This window comes from Mastigoproctus giganteus, chromosome 2 (assembly GCF_048544385.1).
Source record: "Mastigoproctus giganteus isolate SK-2022 chromosome 2, ASM4854438v1, whole genome shotgun sequence".
In the NCBI taxonomy this organism is placed as follows: Eukaryota; Metazoa; Arthropoda; class Arachnida; order Uropygi; family Thelyphonidae; genus Mastigoproctus; species Mastigoproctus giganteus.
In genome coordinates this window covers 99,635,069-99,659,265 of record NC_143576.1, presented here as the reverse complement: position 1 = coordinate 99,659,265, position 24,197 = coordinate 99,635,069, and the positions used below count along the sequence as shown (strand labels likewise).

Below are 24,197 nucleotides of genomic sequence, written 5' to 3'. Positions count from 1 at the left end.
TCCTGAATTCCACCCTTGATCATTGCCTCCATGATTTTCCCTACTACTGAAGTCAGACTGACAGGTCGATAATTTCCAACTTCACTTTTAGAGCCACCCTTATGTATGGGAGATACATTTGCACTTTTCCAATCCAAGGGAATCTCCCCAGAGTCTAGTGATGCTCGCATAATTAGCCTCAATGGTTCAATGCACTCGCTTGCCGCCTCTCTTAAGATTATAGGGTATATTCCATCAACTCCAGGAGCCTTACTGGTCTGTAGGCTCGAAAGTTTTTTCATTAAATAATCTTGCGAAATTTCAATATCATTAATTACATATTTTTTAACTTCGCTCCCACAATTTCCCATTGCCACAAAAGGCTTTTCATTTGTAAATATCGATGCAAAATAACTGTTGAGTTCATCTGCAACGGCAGCTGTTGTATTTATTACTATCCCCTTTCCCTTACGTAAAGGTCCGATCTGGTTTGTCCTGCTCTTCTTGGCATTTATATATGTGAAGAATTCTTTATCCCCCCCCTCTTTGCCCTGTTTGCTAGTGATTTCTCATAAACTGCCTTTGCCTGTCGAACCTTTTCTGTGGCTCTATTACACATCACCATGCAGCTGTTATAGGCTTCAGTACTTTTTATTGCTCTGTAACCTTTCCATGCCACCTTTTTCTACTCAAGTAATGCGGCAACTTCACTATTCATCCAACTTGGAACCCTTCTCGTGGAGTATTTTTTTTTAATGGTATATACGCATTCAAGGCATCTGTGATTAATGTTTTAAAAGCGTACCACAGTTCAATTGTATTCATTCTCTGCGCGATATCTACCCAGTTAATAGAGGCCATGTAGTACCTTAAGGCATCGTAATTTCCTTTTCTGAAATTAAAACCCATTCCTTTGCCTTTTACTTCGGCTACCTCTCTCATCATCATCCACCGTAGAACTCCGTGATCACTTCCTGCTACTGGTTCCTCTGCTGTCAACCCTGTTATGTCATCTGATTCATGTGTGATGATGAGGTCTAGGATATTCTTTTCTCTAGTACTTTCCCTGACATGTTGATACAAATAACAGTCATCTAGTTGATTTAAAAATTTTGTTCCCCATGTCGAGTTTCCTTCCCATTTACTCTAATCAATTAGAGGCAAATTGAAATCACCCATAATAAGGCATGGACGCTTACTTGCCCATTCCATTTGCATGTAGAGGCTTTTGTCATAATCTTCACAATCACCTGGTCTGTAGATTACTCCTACTCGCATTATACCTTTGTTTCCAACTATCTCACACCATACAGACTCTATACTAGCATGTGAAATGTCTGAATCCGGGAAAGCTATCGTCGCACTCAGGCTGCTTCTGATAAGAAGCATTACCCCAACACCCCGTCTATCTAACCTATCCTTCCTAAATACATTATACAAGCCGTACTGAAACTCATCATCCCCAATTTCCGGGTGGCACCACGTCTCTGTAAGCCCTATTATGTCCGCGTTACTTGTTTTAACCAGCAGTTCGAATTCGCTCATTTTATTGACGACACTTCTAACGTTACTGTATAAACAATTAAGATTTACTGTTCTTGTATATTTAACAACCCTAACACAACCCTTGAAGTTTTTTAGGCTCTCTTCCCTGATATTAGCTACCCGCTCACGTGAAACGTCTTTGCCCCCAGAACATCTAGATAATACGTCCAGTTGGGATAACAGATAAGAACTCTTAAGGTATGTGCAAGAGTTACATTGACCAATATTATCAGATAAACGCGTGTCAGTATTACCCACATCCCCCCTAACTAGCAGTTTCTCTGAACCTTGAAGGTATCCTCAATAATACTGGCAAAAACGTTTGCACCACCTTTGTTTAAGTGTATCCCGTCTCTACAAAACAAATTCCTGCTACCTACAAGTGTGGGCCATGCTGATAGAAATTTACCCCCCAAAGCCTTGCAGATTCCTTCAAGTCTTGAGTTAATCCACAAGGCTCTTAACATATAATTCCTCCTATCGTGTCTGGCCAGAATTGCAGACACATAGACATTATGGTCTAGCTCGCGACATTTCCTCAGCATGGTCCTGTATTTTTCCAACAAATCGTCAGATCGTGTACGTTTAATATCATTTGTCCCCACATGAATAATAATACAAATTTGTATTTTCTTTACCCCCTTTAAAATCTGACAATCTCTTGGTGACATCATCAATAGTTGCTCCCGGCAGACATACCCTGGTTCTGCTCCACCTATCTTTATTACAAAAAATATTCCCCGTTTCCCTGACAATGGTGTCTCCTAATAAAACAATATCTTTTTTAACCAGAGTAGTTTGCACTTGGTTTTTCTGTTTTGAGGCCCGAATCGGGTGTGCATCACTTGGTAGATTGCTGGAGTTTTAAGTCCCTGACGAGCTCTCAGATTTTTTAAATTTCGGGCCCAAAAATTAAGGTGCGTCTTATACATGGGGAAATACGGTGTATATATATATATGTTATATGATATTTATTATAATAATATAATTATAAAAAGTACATTTCATAATACAAATATATATAATTTTATTCTTTATATAGGAGTACTAAGTAAATATCAATTATAGATAACCACAAAATTAAAAAGATACTGTACACCTTTTTATAATGAAATAAATATATAAATTTTTCATTGATATTTAGCTAATTTTATAATGGTAATTACGAGATCTGCCTTAAACACGTCACAGGGTATCGTGACTCACACGGAAATAGCCGATGGCGATTTACGTGTGAGTCATGATTTAATCCGTTGCGGAACCTGTGGAATATTTTCCAACGTCGACCTGGTGACTAATCATAGCTCGCCTGGGGATTATTTTCTTTGTGATCAATGTAAGGAGTGCACCGATCTTAAATTAAGCCCTGTTAAATTTTGACTTCTGTTCCATAATGGAAAATAATGGAGCCACTGGTTAAAGAAGCATTGCAGGAGCATCTAGACAAGACAACAGCAGTAATTCAGATAAAGTATGGTTTTGTGAAGGGGAAGTCTTGTCCGACCAATTTGATTGGATACAATGATGTGGTCACAATGGAACTGGATGCAAAAAATAATTTTGACATCATATACTGTACTTGGATTTCAGGAAAGCTTTTGATACTGTTACACCTGGAAGATTATTGTACAAATTGGAGCAGTATGGCATTAAGGGGAAGTTGCTACAATGGATAAAAGGATGGTTGAGTGGGAGAAGACAGAGAGTGGTAATCAATGGATACTGCTCTACGTGGACTAATGTTATTAGTGGTGTCCCCCAGGGTTCGGTGTTGGGCCTATTGTTGTTTTGTATATTTATCAATGGTATTGATGAAGGTATATCAGGCTTAATGTCAAAGTTTGTAGATGAATCAGTTGGCAGGGTTAATAACAGTAATGACAGTATGCTACTGCAACAGGATCCGGAAAAGTTGGGTAGATGGGCTGAGAAGTGGCAACTGAAGTTTAGCGTTGACAAATGCAAAGTACTGCATATGGGTAGCAGTAACCCTAGAGAAATGTACCAAAGATGTGGTGTTACACTCAGGGTAGTGGAGAATGAAAGAGACCTCGGGATAACTGTGCCGTCAAATATGAAGTTTTCTGAGTAGTGCAGACAGGCTGCCAGAGTAAGTCATGGGATGTTGTCAATGATATACAGGAATCTTGCGAGCAGGGATAAGGAGGTGATTATCCCGTTGTATAGGGAAATGGTCAAGCCACACCTTGAGTATTTTTTACAGGTCTGGAAGGACGTATAGTTGCTAGAACGAGTACAGAGAATGGCCACAAGACTGGTGAAGGGAACAAAGGGGTGCTCTTATGAAGAAAGGCTTAATTCTGCAAATTACAGCTTCTGGAGACTAGGCACCTGCGAGACAATCTGATTGAGGTGTAAGGCCTTGAATGGATTGAGCAGGTTCAATGCGAGTGGGATTCTTCCTCTTGCTCAGATTACAAACCTAAGGGGCATAGATTCAGACTGAGGAAAGACAGTTGTAGAATAGATGTGCCGAAGGTTGCCTTTAGCCTGCGGGTAGTTGATTGCTGGAACAAACTTCCAACTGTTGTTGTGGAAGTTGATAGCTTAAATAAATTCAAGCCAGAACTAGACAAACATTTGCAAAGAATGGATCAGTGAAATGGAAGGTTTTTTTTGGCTGATGCTGTATAAGTTTTCTTTCTCGCATCATCTCATATGCTAATGCTAATTCGAGGAGCACCGCCGGATTCAGTTTCGGGGAACCGGGGAATGTGCTCCCCTCTCTGCCTGTAGTTTTTTCGGAGAATATATACCAATCGTTTAAATTCGCTTTGACAACAATTTTGTTTTATTATTATTTTTTTTTTTTACATTGTCATCATCGGATTTTATCTATTTTTGCATTGTGGCTCAGCTATTTAAAACTGACTACAGTCGGCAACACTGATGTTTGTGCACAAAATGTTGCCCCCCCTCATCACAGATAGTGCCCCTCCTGTTATTTTATTTTATTTTTTTTTCTGGTTTTGCTAGTGGCCAGGAGTATTGTAAGTAAATTAAACAAATATGAACTTTTGTAGGTCAACCAGTGTTGACATTTTAGGATAAATGGAGACATCGTGCTATCTAGAAATAGGGGATGAAGAATTTCACTCTAGTGGATATAGCGTGTCAGGAGTCATGGGAACTCGAGGGAGACAAGAATTCATGCCTATTATTAAAAGCTCTCCAAAAGCGATCAGACCAGGGGCGGACGGGCCCAGTCAGCCATTCGGTAGTCGCTGCTGGGCTGATAGCAAATTTGGCTTATAGATCAATAATAATAATAATAAGATAAGCGATTCAGATGGGTCCGAAATTGTTGGAGAGTGGACAAAACCTGCCGATTTGGCCCTGACTCTATCCAGAGTCAGATCAAGTTCAGATGGATATTGAATCTGAGTCTGTGTGACTTGCATTAAAGGGAAAATGATCACGAGGACATGTTACAAGTCAAACGATTACAGGGAGTATGGCAGTATTTTATATAGATTAAAAGGGCAGGCAAGTGTGATTGTCTCACTATGGGTGACAAAAACCTATATCTTATAGATTGGAAATAGTGGACTCGTATACCACGTGGAAACAGTTTCTTGATTTATCGGTATTTATTCTAACGTGTCAGAGGAAGTACAAGGGGGGGGGCTAATGCCTTCCACCTGGTTCTTACCAAAGGAAGTAAACTAAGGATTCAGTAGTGAATGTTGCCACAGTGTCGGAAAACGGGTGTCTAAAGAGGTTTCTGTAGTGAAAGGAAAATGTTGAGGGCTTCAGTTTCATTAGAGAGGCTGTAGTAGATTAAGTTATTTCAAAACCATTGATGGGGTAAGGCAGGCCTGAGCCTTCTTGCGACCTGTGTTAAAAAGCACTGAGGCTGCGGGAAGGCTCATGCTTTAGGAGCAGACCTGAAAGAGCAGGAATACAGAGAAGGTACTCAGAGTAATGATAACCATGGAGCTAAGGAACACATGATAGAAGTTGCAGACGCTAATGTGTGTGACCACATTTAATGACATAAAATTATGCTTACAATGGACAGATCATTATAATGTAAATCCACTACATTTGCGAATACATTGTGCAAAACATCTGGACATTGCAGGTGTCGAATAGTCCTCTGCAGTATTTCCCACTTGAACCAGTACCACAGAACATCCGTGGTCTGTGCTGGCTGTGAGTGGCTCTGTAGATAGCATCCAATCCAGGGTCACACGTGCTCGGTCCAGAGAAATTCGGAGACCTGGCTGCCCAAGATAATACTTCCACACAGCACAGATACTCAGAGGAAACCCCTGTGGTATTTGTTTGTCGTTTTCCTGAAAAATGACGTCAGGCACCCCAGTAAGAAAGAGGAGAGCAACGAGTTCCAGAATTTCGGTGACACAATGGCGAGAGAAGTCAAATTGTCATTGACGAACTCCAACGCCGACCGACTATCAAAACTGATCGCTTCCATTCCATAAGATCAGCAAGGCGTGCAGTATCGGGTTCAACAAGGGACTAGGATCATTGTGTTCTCCACGTCGTCACCACACGTATATGCAATGATCATCAGGCCCCAAGAAGAAGAGGGATTCATCGCTGATGACTATTTGACGTCATTCTGTATCCTAGGTGGCCTGTGCTGGCACTATTTCAGACGACAATGGTCAGCGGTCAAGGGATGGACGTAATGTCCATTATGCATGGCGACTCCTTTTTGCCAGTTGGCAGGTGATGGGGTTGACTGCCAACTGATGTCACAAAGAGTTCCCAAAAAAAAAACTAAAATAAACATGCCACCCTCGCCTGAGACCGACTAACTCAGCCAAGTTGTGAAAAAGGCCCATAAAAAGTCTTACCAACTCGGTTCTTTTTCAGTCTACGTGGAGAGGACGGCAATTCTACCAGCTGTGCTAACAGTTGGTAGAATTTCAAAGTCGGGAACGGTTGATATAAGATTACACAGTGCTCGACAAAATTAACAGAACACATAGAAAACGTGGTGTAACTCGTGTAGCTTGCAATGAAGCGGGACAAAATTTGGTATGGTGGTGTACCATAGAATAAAGATGAAATGAGACAGCAAGGAACTTCGGACAGGTATAAGGGACATTTATAGGGGTTGTATAACAATTACTAAAAAAATTCACATTACAGTAGTCGATACAGGATGCTCGAAAATATGGTCACGTGATATCAGGACGGCGTATGATCGCATCAACGGCTAAACAGGGGCCTGACAGCGTTGAATCATGCTCGATATAAGGGTGCCTATAAGGTTCTGTGGCAACAAATCCCATTCTTCCACCAGCACAGACTTTAGCTCGCCAGGTGACCGAAGAGTTGACTGTCGGCGTGCAGTGCGACACCCAAGTGCGTCCCACTAATGTTCGATCGGATTTAAGTTTGGTGATCGTGCTGGCCGCAGCAGTCATTGGATATCTTCAGTTTCAAGATATTCCTTCACTGCTTGAAATCTGAGTGCAGTAGCGTTTTCATGCCGGGAATGAAAATCTGGGCAAACCGCACCCTTAAAAAGTCGCACATAGGGCTCGAGGACATGTTCTCGATACCTCTGCCCAGTTACGGGACCCCTCTCAAAAACATGAAGAGGGGTGGGCCCATTGATCATTATTTCGTCTCACACGAGAACACCGCCTCCACAGTAAGTGTCCTTTTCTCTGCTGTTGGAGGGATGGTACTGTGCTCCTCGTTTGTCTTCAGATGAAATTGATTGATTTGGTAGTTGTTGGCGCATCGGCTTCTGTGGCCATATTGCACCTCCCAAGGTTTTTGCAGTACTTTGATCCAAGCCCGAGGCGGGAATCGAACCCGCGACCTTTGGGTTGCTGGGCAGGTACTTTACCCACTCGGCTAGCCCGGTCGGCCTCAGATGAAATAACCTCTAGAATCTGTTTGTATGCTCAAACAGCAATCATCAGAGAACAAAACTGTAGCGTTTTCTGTCAGGGCTCCAAGTTATGTTCATGGCATCGGTTTCGACGAGTTCTGCAGTGATTTCAGTTTAATAGGATACAAACCACTGGCTTTCTTGCTTAGAGTCCTATTTAATTGAGCCATAACACATTCCGTTTGGAAATGTTTCACCTGCGGCCGCAGCAACCTCAAGAGACTGTTGGTGACAGGACATTGTAGGGTTCTGTCTTGCTGTTAGAGCCAGATAGCGGTCTGTTTTGATTGACATAGCCCTCGCGCGATCTTGACCAGCTCTTCTTGAAATGGTTCCTGTCTCCTGAAACTACAGGGTTGTTAAAATTAAAGTATCCATATGTAGAGTGCTCTGGAGCGAGTTCTAAGGCTCGTACTGAAGAGAAATTTGGAAAACAGGTACAATAAAGAATGCGCTCGCCATTTATTAAAAACAAAAAAATATATATATATATATAGTTACAAAATTTGTCACTGTATGGTGCTGTGGCAATAGAAATCACTTGAACAGCGCTACAATTGTTCAATGTGCCCTCCATTTTGGTCAACAACAGTTTCTATTCGAAGAATAGCATTTTCTACAGCAGAACGTAACATGTCAACTGGAATAGCCAGCACATGACGTCTAATGCTGTCCTTCAGATCTTCCAGAGTTTGGCATCCTTCCCGATACATCTGGTTCTTCAAAAACCCACACAACCAGAAGTCGCATGCAGTGAGGTCCGGTGATCGGTGTGGCCAAGATGTCTGGAAACAATGGCTGATGACCCGTTCGTCTGTAAAGTGTTGCCTTAGCAATCTTTGGACACAACAGCGGATGTAGGGTGGCGCACCATCTTGCATGAATATGATATCCTGAAGGCACCCACGTTGTTTCAGCTCTTGTGGTTGCGAAATTTGCCAACATTTCATAATATCGTTGTCCAGTGACGGAACAGGTGCGGGGGACAGTCGGTGTTACCTGTTCAAAAAAATATGGCCCAATCATGAATGTGGTCGTAAATCCACATCACTCTGTCACTTTTGGAGAATGCAACGGGACCTCTTGGATAACTCGAGGGTTTTCTGTTGCCCAAATGCGACAGTTATTTGTATTAACTTGTCCATTTAAGCAGAAGTGGGCTTCATCACTCCAAAGGATGTACCATGGTCAAGTGATATCCACTGTCATTCGCGCCAGAAACTGAAGTGCGTATGTGAAACGAATATCTGCATCACCATGCTTTAGCTGCTGTAGCATGTTCATCCTGTAAGGATAGTACCGCAACACCTGATGCATTACTAGCCTTACAGTGGAATACGGCATGTCCGCTTCACGAGAAACAGCTGGCACACTTGCGTTACCATATGGAGATTGACTTGATAAATCCACGACAACCTTAGCTAAATCTTTAACGCAAGAGGAGTCCACTCGTTTTTGACCTCTACCCGGTTGAACAAAAAAAAAATAAAAAAAAAAAAAAAATCAAATTATTATTTTAGGGTTGCCCGTAATTGAATACATTAATCCGTATTTTTGGCTGTAAATTTCGTGTGTTCTATGGTCGATTTGCCTGTTTTGCTGGGGCGAAAAACCTTGAAAAACCAATAAGCTGAGACCGACTAACTCAGCCACGGAGTGAAAAAGGCCCATCAAAGTTTCTCGCGTCATTGACGGGATTCGAACCCGGGCCTTTTCCACTTGGTGTGGGGAGGACGGTGACGATGCCACTGTGCTAGTCGCGCAGACTACCTGGTTGAACACCAAGATGTCCTGTGGCTTCAAGGTTCGCAATAATTTTGCAGACAGCACATACAATCGTAGGTCCACGCCTTATATGCTTCTGACGCAGAATTCTCTGATAGCCGCACCTGCATTGTTGCTGTTCTGATAGTACAGCTTCACTAATAGCGCCTTTTCCTGCAACGTTTTTGGCATTGCTGCTGTAGTGCAGGCAAACATCTACTGTATGATTTTGAAGAGGCTGTTTTGCTTTTATACAGTACGGTAGAGCTGAGTAGTGGCGCTGAGGCACTAACTTACGATTATGCAAATCACGTAAGTTATTTGCATAATCGTAACTAAGATATTTACGCACCATATAGTGACACAACGTCACGCAGTGACAAATTTTGTAACTAATTTTTTTTTCCAATAAATGGCGTGCACATTCTTTATTGTACCTGTTGTCCAAATTTCTCTTTAGTACGAGTGTTTAAACTCGCTCCAGAGCTCTCTATATAGGGATACTTTAATTTTAACAACCCTGTACTTCCATAGTTCCGAAACGACACTGCGTGACACATTAAGCCAACGTGCCACCTCCGCCTGTGACTGTTCTGCTCCAAGTTATCCAACGGCCCTATCTCATAGAATCATCTAAATGACGATGACTTGCCATCCTGAGATGTGATTGTCCCAAAGAGAAAGCCAAAAAAAACGGGAATGAAGTGATATGGTCGCAACCTATGTTTTTATAAGCATGAAAAATTTGCATAATGTGCGGCTCTGTAAGGTGGTAGATTTATTTCTCTTGCATGCCAGGATGCCTATTATATCAAATATTTGCCATGAGTGACAGTGTTCACAATAAAATATTCATGAAAAAACTTTTGTTCTGTTAATTTTGTCAAGCAGTGTAGTTCGCACACTTGGCGATTAGTTTTTGAGTGTCCCCGAGGAAGAATATGTGGGCGTCGAGATCTTTCTGACTTAGAACGTGGAATTGAGGGAGCAAGACGTACATATGCCATTATCTTGACAACAGCTAACCTGATTAAGTGTTTCCTGTCTGTGGCGTAGCAAGTCTACTGTGATTGTCTCAACAGCCAAATGGAACCAGCCAAAGGTCACAGGTAAAACAGCCGCGTGTGTTCGACAGCGATGGTGAGCGTCGTGTGTTTTCTCTCGTAACACAGCAGCAATGTAGCAGCCAACCACCCAGTACTCCGTAGGAATAGCAAGACCAATATCTACATGGATTATGCGCCGGATATTAGCTCCTATAGGCTATTGCAGTTGACGGCAGTTACTAGTACCCATGCTTACTGTGAGACGCAAAGAAACTGCACCTTGAATGGGCATATCAGCAGCAACGCTGGAGCAACAACATGGAAATCTGTCGCCTGGTCTGATGACTCCTATTTCCAACTCTTATGTTAATGGGAAAATTCGCATTTGGAGAGAACAACATAAGGCCATCGCACCTGGACACACTGGTTGGTGTTCGGGAGGCTGTGGCGTTTTGCACAGTTTTCGTGGTCGATTTGCTGTTTTCTGGACGAAAAACCCCAGTTTCCAGGGAAAAACCATGTCACCCTCGCCTGAGACCGTGACATGTCCTGGGTCCTCTAATCACCATTAATCAACGGCTTGATGGGAACGCTTACCTTTCTATCGTCGCCGACCAAGTACACCCCTTCACGATGACGGTGTATCCAGATAATCCGGCGTTTATCAACAAGACAACGCACCATGCCACAAGGCCCGGGAAGGTTGCCAAATGGTTTCAGGTACATTGCAGTGAATTCTTCCTCCTTCCTTGGCAACCAGAATGTCCAGTCTCAACCCAATTGAGCATATTTGGGACCTACTGGCAAAGGACATTCGATGCTACGACCATTCACCTGACATTGTGCGAGCATTACTGGACGCCTTGTACAACACGTGGACAGCACCACCACAGGTCACCCTACAGCATCTTATGGACTCCATGCCAAGACTTGTTAGGGGGTGTATTACAATCAGAGGGTGGCTCCAGGAGTTTATTAGGTAGGTGTTGTTAATACAAAGTTAACTCTGTATAAATTTACTGTACTTTTCTATGCACTATAAGTGGCCTTTATCTCGAAAAAGTAGTACACTTTTAGGATTATACAAGTTTTGATACAAAAATTCAGTATTTTTCGTTGATTGTTTTTTTTTATTAGTATCATAATAGCTAAATTATGCAAGGAAGCGGATGTTTTCTATAATATGCTTATAAACAAAGTTAATCTACGCAGTGCACATTACATTTCAGGCACTGAAATGTAATGCACTGCGTACATTAACTTTTTTTTTTAGCAAATAGTAATTATTCATGGTTTAAAATAAAAGAAGTCATCGACATGAAATCTTTTTACAGATTCCTAATTTATTTTGAATAGACTAAAACTCAAGTTCCAAATTAATAGTAATATTTCTTTAGGCGTGACTGGGGAGAGAGAGAATGCTATGAAATCAGTATTGAAATAATAATTGCCTGATTTCTATTTGTCCGATTTTAATGAAATTTGGGATGGGCTGACAAATCTTTTTATATGAACCAAATATAATATTTCATGAAAAGCCGGATCGACGGACATGGCGAAGACAATAGGTGCTTATGCAATATGTCAGCGCGCCTAAAATGGACAAAAAAAATTATTTATTCATATCTTTCTCTTTCCGAAAAGTAACAATCCAGTTCCTCAGTGATCACGCGAAATCCGGAAAATTTCAAGATCCGGCAAGGATCAGATCCATAGGTTACCAATTTGTGGAAATTCGACTTTTTTGGATGTACTGTGAATAAGTTAACCCAAAGAACGCAACACAGCGTCGGAAAGAAACTATTGTAATACAGTATAGTATTTAGGTTCAGGCGCCACCGGTGGTTTCCCACATCTGCGCCGTATGTACTCTGTGATGGAATGTAGAACTACTGCACAGCCAGAAAAAGTGTAATTTTTTTTTTTTTTTTTTATGTGAACCCCAAACACGAGAGGTATTAGAACCTATAGTACTTAGTACCGTGGGCGCCTCCGTAGCCAGGTGGGAAGGAGCAGCAGTGCGTAGCACACGCTTCTTGATTAGACCGGGGTTCGAGCCCGTCACCACCAAATACGGAGGATGTGGAAAGGTCAGAGAATGATCACCACATATCCCGGAGCAATATGGCCTTAGTTGCTAATGCTCCTAAAATCCAAATAACAAACAAACAAACTTAGTACCGTGCTTAGGCTGGAGGTTGAGAAGACGAAAGAAGATATTTGTTGACATTGGACTTGAACTTCTGTAGATTGTAATTTTTAGGAAATACATATGAAGGAAGGTTGTTCCAGAAAATGGCAGTTGAATGAATAAATGAGGAAGATGAAAAGTTGGTTCTGTGGGTTTGAAGTTGGACAGTAAATGGATGTTGGCTGGTGGCGGCACGTGTTCGGACTGTTTTGAAAGAGAGAGCGGGAATTATAGAAGCCAATTCAGAAGAACAGTGCCCATGGAAGTATCTGTAGAAGAGGCATGCAGCAGAAACAGTGCGTCTATGCGAAAGCGAGTGGAGAAACTCTGTTAGAGATGAATCATTAATTAACCTAACTGCCCTCTTCTGAATGGAGTCAAGAAGCCTGAGAGAGGTTTTGGGGGCACCACCCCAGATGTGGGAACAATATTCCATGGCAGGGCGGATTTGCGATTTATACAGAGTGAGCAGCTGTTTGGAAGAAAAATAACGCCGAGAGCGAAAGAGAAAACCAAGTTTTTTAGATGCAGAGGAAGCAATATTTGTAATGTGCTTGTGCCAAGAGAGATTAGAAGTCAGGGTAATCCCCAAAAGAGATATATCATTTTGCCTAGAAATCGGAGTGTCACTAAACATAAGCATAGGAGCAGAAGAATCCTTTTTGCGGAGATATAAGACAAGACTGAGTTTTAGAAGGGTTGAACTCAACTAAGTTGTCTTTGCCCCACTGGAGAATTACCTGAAGATCGGCATTTAAGGAATTGGTAGCAGATTTTCGAGAAGTTAAAGCTGATTGAGCAGGACAAGGTTTCTCAAAATGGAAAGTTGAATGCAATGTGCTATCATCGGCAAAACTATGGATAGGATTTCCAGTCAATGGAAGAAGGTCATTGATATACAAGAGGAAAAGAGTGGGGGAAAGAACTGAACCTTGGGGGACACCGGCATTAGTGGAGAAGTTAGAAGACAGAGAGCCATCTACCATCACCCTCAGTGAGCGATCAGTGAGAAAACTGGATAACCAATTACTAAAAACAGTTGGCAAACCATAAGATGGAAGCTTGTTTAGAAGACCTTTATGCCAAACACGATCAAAAGCCTTTGAGATGTCAAGAGCAACTACTTGTGTTTCACCGAACCTTTCCATTGAATTAGTCCATTTATGGACTAATTCAATTTCCATTGTAAGTAACATAAGTAACGTAATGTCTGGATTATGTAGTATTGTGCTTTGTTCTGTTGTTATGTCTCTGGCTGCTTGGCCCCTAGTGGGACCCTACGTTGCCCGCCACAACCACTGGGAGGTGAGCCAGGCTGCCCATTATACTCTGGTTGATCTCTGCCAGGGTTGCCTGAGCTTCCTGACAGAGGCCAAAAAATAAAAAAAATAATTTTTTTTTTTTTTTTTTTTAAAAGAGAGCATGTGGGGGAGTAAGAAGAAGAAGAGGTCAGAATGTGGGGAATAGTAGTTGGAGTGGACCAATAGGAAGGCAGTCCACTCTAAGTTAGGCAAAGGTAGGGGATGGAGAAGAGAGTTGAAAGTCGCAGGAGCACCTGCTCCTGTGTGAGCGCTTTGTTCTCTCTGAAAATCCTGCACTCTGAGGACTGCTAGAATGAATCCTACCCTTATCAGGTTAGCAGGGCAACTTGCCTTTGAAATCATGCACCCAGGGCGTTTGCATTATCCTTCTCCAGTCGGGGTTCGCAGGGGTGGCACGTTATTCTGTTCTGCCCTGAGTTCCGCAAGTCTTGCTCTTCTAGAATTGAATACAGCTGGGCGTAGCGTGTTAAGGCTTGAAGTAAAGTTGACTCCTGATTGTGGGGGTTTCCTTGAATCTCTGTGAGGAATTGAAGTCTGGCATTCTCGTAAGTGAGACACTCGTACATAAGGTGTTCCCAGGAGTCCTCTTCCCCACAGTGGCAATATGGGTTATTTTCTATTCCCATGGCTGTCAATTTTGGTTGGAACGGTCAATGGCCTGTAAGCAGGAAGGTGACTTGAAATACAGGTCGGAGTCGTATCCCATGTTTCTTTCCAGAGGTGTTGTAGGTGGTCTGCAATTTTTTTTCTTTCCTTTTTAGGGTCATTTGCATGGTCCAACTGCAGATTCAACAATTGCGTTGGGATTCCCTTCTTCAGGCGCTGGAAGAGACCCCTCTTGACAACTTCCAGATAGAGAGGTAGGTATCCTGAAATGACTTGTAATGCAGGGGTGCTGACAGTACAGCACTCCCTGGTAACCGATAGTAACATAAATCTTTGAATGGATTCAAGCTTGCGCTTGTTCCTTTCCAGGATTGCCTTTTCACACCAGATGGAAGCTCTGTAGCACCCAATTGGGACATATACTACCTTATATATTAATGATAGAGCTTTATTCTTCAGGCCCCAAACTATGGTTATAAGGCATGCTCGTGTCAGACAACACCTGGGATTCTCCCATCTCCGCGTGTGTTCGCTGTATCGAGGATAGTACACTGTCAAGCCAGAGACTTGAAAGTGTGTAGGCCATGTTTGTGCAGTGTGATGTGTTGTGCCCATTGTTTGTCCGGCTTATTGGCCGCCAGGCCTCTAGTGGGGCCCGATTGCTCATACCTCGCCACGTGGAGGCTAGCCGGGTGTGTCCAGAATCATGACAAGTTGCTCTGGCAGGTCCTGCCACCTACTTTCCTGGGATTTCAGTGGCTAGGACCTAAAAAAAAAAAAATCCACGCGTTTGACGTTAATTCTTAATGAGATTGCTGTTAGGAAATCGCTGGTTGGGGTTGAACCCTAGAGAGATGTGTTAAAAGGCCTAATAGATCGAGCAAAATTTTGTTGTCATTAAATTTAGACGTGTGGGCTAGATGAAAGATAATAGTGGGAGGGAGGGGAGGTTGAAGACTGGGGAGTAGAAGTAGATAGAGGAAATGACCCCTGCTAGGCGGTGTGGCACGCCCATGCCACACCAGAGGGAAGTTTGGATAGCAGGTGGGGGAGATGAAGAAAAGTTATCTTCCCCTGCCATGGATAGGGTATACAGGTAGAGTGGGGGGAGGCCGAATACTGGGGGTGAAAGCCAGAAGTATATGACCCGATAGAGAAGGCGACCCTGGGCGGTCAGTGAGGCAGGTCCATGCCTCACCAGGCGAAGAGATGGGTTGGCAAGGGAGGGAGGAAACAGCATGTCTCCTCTCCCTCCTGCCGGGGATAGGGAATTAAAGAGGAATAGGGTTATGGCACCTCATTCAGATCGCCATATAGCATTTGGCAGCGGAGCTGCTGGTAGTCCTAGTCCGTTCCCAGCAGCCATCGGACCGAAGCGTGATCGTTCATGGGATGGTTCCCGTCCATTCTGCATTCTTTACAGTCAAAAGGTCCGGGTTTGCTCGTCGGAATTTGTGGGGTCATTCTTGTGCCATTTCCCATCCATGTGGTATTTGCGTCACTGTTGTTTATAGTCATTTCTCATTGATTCGACTTTAGATCCACTTCAGGGTTTAATGCCTTGATCATCGGAGTCCATTGGGTTCCAGGCATCTTCTGTGGGACGATTGCCTTGGAGGTGTGTTCATTTCCTTATCGTGTCAGTGGTTGGTTGTGGTTCGCTGCGATAAGAGCTCTTCGTCTTGTGAACAGGACCAGTGCATAGTTGAAGAAAGTCTGATATTCCTCCCTGGTGTCCAATATGTGGTGCTCCTGGCCGTATGGTAGATACCGTATTTTGGTGGTGAATGCACTGCGGAGGTCGTCATAGAGCTGGCAATCATGCTACCAGCTCTCCAGCCCCCCCGCAGGTGCAGGTGGGATTGATTTGCATTCAAAGCTCCTTGTCCTGTCAGAAGGTATGTTACTTGTAGGCCTGGGGAATACCAGGGTGGTGAGTTCCTCTGTGTTACGCGATTCTCCTATCTTCAGAATATATTAAAAGATAAATTTACTAGATCTCTGCAGAGGGAGTATCGCCACTTTTCATGTAATGCAAAGTGGAAAGGCTAACGTCTAAAGATGCAGGAATTTGCTCTCAGTGATCACTGAATTATGACCACCCGAGGCATAATAGACTATGCCGCATAGCTCTCAGTATAAAAAGCCGAACAGCTTCGTATCCTAGAACAGGTATAATTTTCATCTGGTCGTGCAAGTCAAATTGATAAAGTAGCAGTTATGGAACCCAGTAAAGATATCACGGAGTTTCAAAAGGGATGATTGTGGGAGATCGTGCATCGGGTGCTTCCATATCAGAAACTGCACATCTTGTCTGTTTCTCGCCGCCTATTGTGATTAAGATGCACAAAGAATTGTGTCGAACGAGTCAAACCACCTCCCGCCGAAAGAACTGTAAAGGATTACGCAAGGTGGATGTTCACGGTGAGAGAAGGGTGCAGTGCGTTGTACGGACTCAACCATAGGTCACTGTGCGACAGTTGACATCGCAATACAGTATGGGGAATGAAAAAAACAATGACTGAAATGACGATGCGCCGCACGCTCAGACGTATGGGGTTCCACGGAGGACGACCCAAGAGATACCCTCTCCTTATCTCTGATCTTCGTCGACGGCAAATGTTGTGGTGTCAACAACACACTGGTTCCGCACTGGAAACGAGTGGGCTGGTGGGATGAGTCGAAATGCCTGGTGCAACACGCCGACGGACACCTTCGTGTCTGTGGTGCAAGCAACATAGTCCATGGACCCATCGTGCATGGTGCCCACTGTGCAGGCTGCTGGCGGTGGTTGCTTAATATGGGGCAGTTTTGCTGGTAAGAATTATGGACTAACGTTTCAATGGCGATGTCTATCGGTACATCATGGGTCTTTTGAACACTTCTAAGTGTTTTTCGGTAGTTGTTGTCTTGGTACAATCTTCTTTTCAGAAGTTTTCTGTATCAGAAGAAAACAGCTGTTACCAAAAACTATTTAGAAATGTTTAGAAGATCCATGAGATGACCCTTATAAGACTTGTAAATTTCTATAAAAAGAATAACTCCTAGAAAGTAACAGAATTGTGCATATGTAAATTCTAGTATGTTCATAATTTTTGGACTTTAGGATCATTCTTTCTCTCTGTTTTTTTGCTGGTATCCAGGTCTGGGCAGTGTGGGTAAAGTGTAGAGTGTGTTAGTTGTCCGACGGCACCGGGGGGTTCCCCCGTCTCCGCGTTGTAGTCTTTGTAAGTGACACAGAACTCTGTGGAGGCCAGAGATTTAAAAAGTGTGTGAGGAGTGGTTTGTTGTGTAGTGTTATGTTCTGTTGTTTCTCTGACTATTTAGCCTTTGGGCCCCTATTGGGCCTCACCGTTGCCCACACTTTGCCACGAGGTGGCAGGTCAGGCACCCAGTAGATTTTTTAAGTACTCTGGCAGGACCTGCTACCGATTTGAGGATTTCAGTGGCAAGACCTATATACACTGAGTGATCACTGAATTATGACCTAATACTACGTAGGTCCTCCTTTTGCCCTCAGTACAGCAGCTATCCGAGGTGGCATTGATTCAACAAGATGTCGGAAGCGTTCGGGAGGTATGGCCAACCAAGCTGTCTGTAATGCAGGTATGGAGGTGATTGGTGTATCCAGACGCCTGATATGCCTTTCCATAGTGTCCAACAAGTGCTCTATGGGATTGGTATGGAAGTCAGAACTGTGTTCTTCAAACCATTCCTGCACAAGTGTCCGATGGCTCGGCGCATTGTTATCTTGGAAGACACCATCACCATTCTGGAAAAAGTGTAACATAGCGGGGTGTACACAGTCAGCAAGCAGTTGGCGATAGCGGAGACCACTGATACGTTGTTCCACGTGCACCAGAGGTCCAAGTTCCCGCCAGTGAAACATGCCCCGCACCATACAACCGCCTCCACCGGCCTGCACTTTTGATACCATGCACGATGGATGAAGAGCCTCGTTGTTGACGCCAGATCCGTACACGACCAGCACACCTTCTCCCAGTCTTCTAACGTCCAACTTGCATGCTCTTTGCATAAGGCGAGTCTTTTACGCCGATGAACCTTGGTTAGGAGAGGATGCTGTAGGGGTCGTCTGCTGGTATAGCTCATGCGTACGACGCATGGTCATGCCAGATATTGTTCCGGGTTGGCCCATGTTGTATTGGGTAGTCAACTCTTCAACAGTGCTGCGCCTGTTCGCCTCTACGAGTCGTCGGACCCGGCGCTCATCTCTAACATCAACCTTTCGCTGATCTTTGCAGTTTTGCTGTCTGGTCGTTGTTTGACCATTTTGACACCAGTCCTGGTACACTTTAACTACGGCGGCTCTCGAACACCCACCAGTTCAGCCGTTTGGGAAATCGAGGCACCAGCTCGTCGAGCATCCACAATCTGTCCTTTTTTTGAAAGTCCTTCCTTTTACCCATCACGCTCGGAATTTTACTACCTACTGAACAACTTATACCTTATCTATGTTACGTAGGTCGACTAACTCCGCATTGTCGTACCTCACGTGGTCAACGGGTCGCATTCAGTTTTCATATTGGTGGTCATAATTCAGTGATCACTCAGTGTGTATATATATATATATATATAAAAAACAAAAAAAAAAAAAAAAAAAAGGGCAGTGTGTTGGTACGGGATTTTTTGCTAGCATCAACTGGTATTGCCCTACTTCCAGTGAATGCAGGATTTTTGGACATAAATCACGCAAAAGGTTGAACCATCCCCACCTCCTCCTCATTGGCAAGGGACGGATATTAGGCAGAAGTCTCCCAGGTGTTGCCTGCTCCTGACAGCTATGTGGCCTGGTTCTTTGACAACACATTCAGACCTAATATGTAGAGCTGGATAGAGTTTCTGTATCCAGCACATTGATACAAAGTGGAGTTGGACGAATGTATAGGGGGCCATCCAAAAACAACAATACATACTTACATACCGGCAGCTCTTAGGAGACTGTGTACCCCATATTGCCTTTTTTTTTTTTTTTATCCGACCAGAAACGGGATCTTCAAATCCGCCCCACCTCAATCCAGATGAATACCTGTGAGTTCTTTTGGAACGTAAAGAGACGCATATGGACGCGCAGTCGTCATCTGTTCGACACTTTGGAAAGCCTTGTAGGCAGCATGGTTTCAGATCCTTACAACATCTTCAGACATCTAGTGGAGTCAATGCCCAGCAAATAGCGGCTGTTATCCGTGGGAACGGTGGCCCACCAGAATATTAGGTAGGTGGCCACAATTCAGTGATCGCTGAGTGTGTATTATGTGCAATTTACAGACAGAGTATGCTGATGCCTTATGTGTTTAATTAATTTTTCCTGTAAACAGCCCAAATATGTCAACACTTTTAATTTGCTCTAACAATAGGATTCCTTAAAGCACCCAGAAATGTTGCCATTTGCATTCGAGTAAATAAAAGGTGTTTATTGATATTTCAGTTGTTTACAAACTGTGATGGACAGTCCCACCACATCCGGAGATTAGATTACATTCTCCAGTTAGAGTATTCTTGTATTCTTTAAACTACCTGTAAGAGTAGTTTACGGAATACAAGAATATTACCGCATTTTGTAGCATCACGTGGATTCGACATGGATTTGATTCGATTCATTCAACGTGGTCTCGATTCAAGCTGACCACTCAGCTATGGTGGGGACGATATTGTTTAGTAATGTAATGTATTAGGTGTAAGAATTTGTATCTTCCGATTTCATCTTTGCTGTTCTTGATCGGATGGATATTCAGTTTTCGTGGTGTACAAAATTAATTTTTAACATTAAACGTGGAATACAGTATCCATTATTAATTTAATTTTAATAGAACTTCTTCCTATCTTCTATGCTTGTGCATGATAATGGTAAAATGTGAACTGTGTATGGCTAGTAAGCAGACTGTATTACAGGAAACATTTCAGAAAATTAACTAATTGTTGTTGGTATAGCTTTCATTCTCAAAACATTGGCAGCTTTGTGGGGGATAACAAATAAAGCAAAATAATAGGACTTTATGCCTTTTACCGCCCGAACGAGTGGCGAAACGCGAGGGTATAGTAGTACACACGTTTCCTCTCTCTCTCAGCCTGTTGCTGATGTGAATGAATACTTTTTTGATTTCAGCAAAAAAAAAAAAAAAAAAATGCAGTTCGCACTAGCAGCAGGCTGGAAGGACAATCAAGGAAAAGTTACAACAGAGATCCCCTAGCAATAAGGAATAATTTTACCATTTGAATAACACCTTAAATAAAAGAAAACTAAGAATGAACGCACACTTTAGTTTATTCATTACCGTTTCCCAAATTGGGATAAATTCGATGGTGTTAATTGTTACCCGAATCTACGCGTAGTCTGTGTGGGAAGAAAGATACAAAAGCACCTAATTTCCACCTTTCTTCGAAATCCAAGACTTTTTGTTAGACCTCTGGAATAGGTTTAAATGCTTTGTATCAAATAGCAGAATTCACACACACAGAATGCACAGTCATTATTAGTCGTAGATATTCTGTTTTCTTATTTAAAGCTAAATTTTTGCACAGTTTCATAATACTATAATTTATCTGACTTTGTTTTATCATAATATGCTTGCATTAAATTACGATATTAACATATATCATTAAAAAAATATATTCTTTTTATTTAAAATCTTACTTACTTTTTATTGCCCAGTCCTTCATTTCTGATAGCCCTTGCAAGAGATGAAATAAACCGGATATACAGGGTCGTGAAATATTAGTTTCTGATACTATCTTCATTAACTGCGGTGACATTTGTTTCACAAAAAAATTAATTACTGATTGAATTTTTTTTACGGATTCTTCTGCCTCATTGTAATCACTAAGTGAAGCGCTTGCTTCTTTTTGAACTACAGAAAAATTTTGTGGTATTTTTAAATCATTTTCCAAGCTAAATGCTGTTGCTCCAATGGATAGCATACCCAGCAGAATCACTGCGTAGACTTTCGCCATCACTGATGCGTTTCCTCTTCCTTAATGATTTTCCAGAGAGAGTGAAAAGCTGCTCTTGTCACGTGATAATATCAATTTGCCTTAGGCCGATTGTACTACGTGCTTCTTGTTATTTATTATTGCTATTTTTATTTATTCTCTTACGGAACATGTTGTTGGGTGAGAATATTTGTTGACAACTCGAATCTAAACCTATCCTCTTCCTATGTCAGCAATTGTACATCGACCTCTATATAACGGTCATCGACTCTCCAGCGACCCAAATGTTTAAACTTCAGCTACCCCCACTCCCCAAACAACGGCAAACACTTCTTTTATTCTCTCTCTCTCTCTCTCTCTCTGTTAAAATATTCTTGCAGTGGGAATTCCCGAGAAAACTTTAGTATAAAGGAAGCTACAGTAACAAATTCTTACGAACTCACATTTTCGACAACATTAGTATTTCACATACTGTATTTGTCATTGAATTCTCCCGAAATACAATACAAGAAGAAAAAGTTTCGAAAACTTTTGGTAATGTAATTCTTTTCATTATTGGTGATGTAATGTGCAAAATCAGGTAGATTTATTGCTGTCTATCCGCTGCGTCAAGTCACAGTTTTAAATCAAGTAGACTTTAGTTGTGCATTGGCGAAACTACTTTAATAATAATAATAAATATTTTTTCTGTTTATACTCCGGGACGACCAAACGGTCAGAGGAGTTTACAAGATACACAGAATACAAGAAACAGCACCGTATTCAGCAGTCACGGGCTTGAACCCCGGTCATTCAAGGCACGTGTACTCATGCACCCGCGCGCCTGACCACTAGGCTACGGCGGCCTTCTACTGCTGTCAGTTTGGAGAGGGGAACAGAGGTGGTGTCTTGTAGTTTAAAGAGCATGGGGGGAATTCGCAAATGTAGTTGGAGATAATTTGTAGTTACGCTTATAGCTGGAGACAGGCATAGGCTCAGGTCCCCAAAATGTTAGGGTCCAACAGTACTCTGGATACTTTTGATGTGAAAACATCTATAGCGGCACCTAACAATGGAATGTAAGGGAAATGCAAATGTTGGGGTCAAATATTTGTATTGTTGCAATCATATTTCCCGCAGTAGTAACTGCGGGAGTATGATTGTGACTTCACAATCATATTTCCTTATGATTGTGCCGATGTAGTCTCGAAGTCATACTATTCTACAAATGGATTTGTAGAATAACCTCTTCCAAGCCAAGGATGTTTTCACATAAAACGGCTTTCGTGCGTACAGGGTACGCACTTTTTAATTTTTTAACTTTATATTTCTTACAGTAGATCTATTTTAGGTAAGCTTAATGAAGAAAAGATTTTTTTTTCCAGCTTTGCGCATCGTCACAGTAGCGGCGTCAGTGAGATGCAGTGATTTACATCATAAGTGTCAAACTCAAATAGAAAGGTGGGGGGGGGGCACTAAACCTTATAAGAGGATCAGTGCGGGCCGCATATTGACTTGACTTGAAAATTCATTGGTTTTCAATATTTATATGTATTTATTTATTTATATTTATGTATATTACACATAAATATATGTGTAAATATACATAATATGTGTGTTTACACATATACATAATATATGTGTAAATATACAAATATACTTTTGCAAGAAACTGTTTTAAGAATATCGGGTATAGAATTTTATGAGTTTTAGTTTTAAAATTAAATATTATCCGTATTTAATTGTATTTTATTATTTTGTTGAATATTTCTCAATTAAATGTTAATCTGATGCGGGCCGTACTCGGGAGTGTTGTGAGCTGCGTGTTTGACACCTCTTATGTACGTAATCTCGTGATCTACTTAAGGAGAAAGCTTTTGATTTCAAAAAATGATAAATTTCTGTATAATGTTAGAAATAAAAAAAAATAATAAAAATAAAAAATACAAAACATTGATACTGATATATAAATTGTGATAAATAATGATAATTTAGATAATAGACGATGCTTTAATATATATATATATATATATATATATATTATCCTTAAAATTTAAGTTCCCCAACACAGTGGAGTGGTCCAGCTGGAGTGCATTTGAACACGCCCTTGAGTTGACCGTGGTTCGAACACAGCTGATTGTTAAATACAATAATGATTCAATTCTTATAAATATAATTAGTTGCAGATTTTTCTGATTTATGTCGTCTTTCGCGAGTAAAGAACTTTTTTGTTGTGAAAAAGTGTATAGTGGCACCTAACAATGGAATGTAAAGGAAGCATAGTATCCAGTGCTTCAGCCACAGTATAATGGATTTGGAATATAAATTCCAAAAAAATAAAAAAGAAACTAATAATAATTTCTGAAATTCTGTTGGTTTGATTTTAATGAAACATAGGAGAGGTGGTAAGAAATGTGATGTGAAATACTGAAATTAAAGCGATAGCATACCGGGCCACGGTAGGCTTGTGGCAACGTTGCCGGCTTGCTGAATAGCTGGGCGAGGTTCGATTCCAGCTTATAGGAATTTTCCCAGGGGTTTTTCACTCAACATTGAGTTTGGCGGTCTCAAACAGTGGTCGTTAGGTTTTTCACCGGGATTGACTCCGGTTGTCCCTTCGCGACGAGGGTTAGGGACGCGTGTAGACTAAACTCCGCAGCGTTTTTGCTGCAGACTTTACTCTTGAGGAAAGGGATAGTGGGGCAGCCGTGCTACCATCAATAAGGTGGGTTGTAGGCAATCTATTCAACAGACATGTTCAGCTCCTTAAAAGAATGCATTGCATGCACTAAGGGAGTGGTTTTCAGCTGCAGCTAAACTCCATCGATTAAAATGAGAATAATTATGCTATTCATCAAAACTCAGTTGTTGAGGTTTACACCTGCTGCAATATAAGTTAAAAAGGAAAATAACAACGTTAG

The 24,197-nt window shown here is 42.0% G+C and overlaps 1 protein-coding gene across 1 annotated transcript in view; it reads right to left on the bottom strand.

Annotated features, from left to right (window-relative positions):
* The window catches only part of LOC150089462 (uncharacterized), a 110,292-nt gene extending 89,269 nt beyond the window's left edge, over positions 1 to 21,023 (bottom strand). Inside the window, exon 1 of the mRNA XM_090389990.1 lies at positions 21,006 to 21,023. Within this exon, the coding sequence (XP_090246116.1) occupies position 21,006 (1 nt within the window). The 5' untranslated portion in view covers positions 21,007 to 21,023. The remainder of the gene's footprint in view (positions 1 to 21,005) is intronic.
* Positions 21,024 to 24,197: the final 3,174 nt, after the last annotated feature.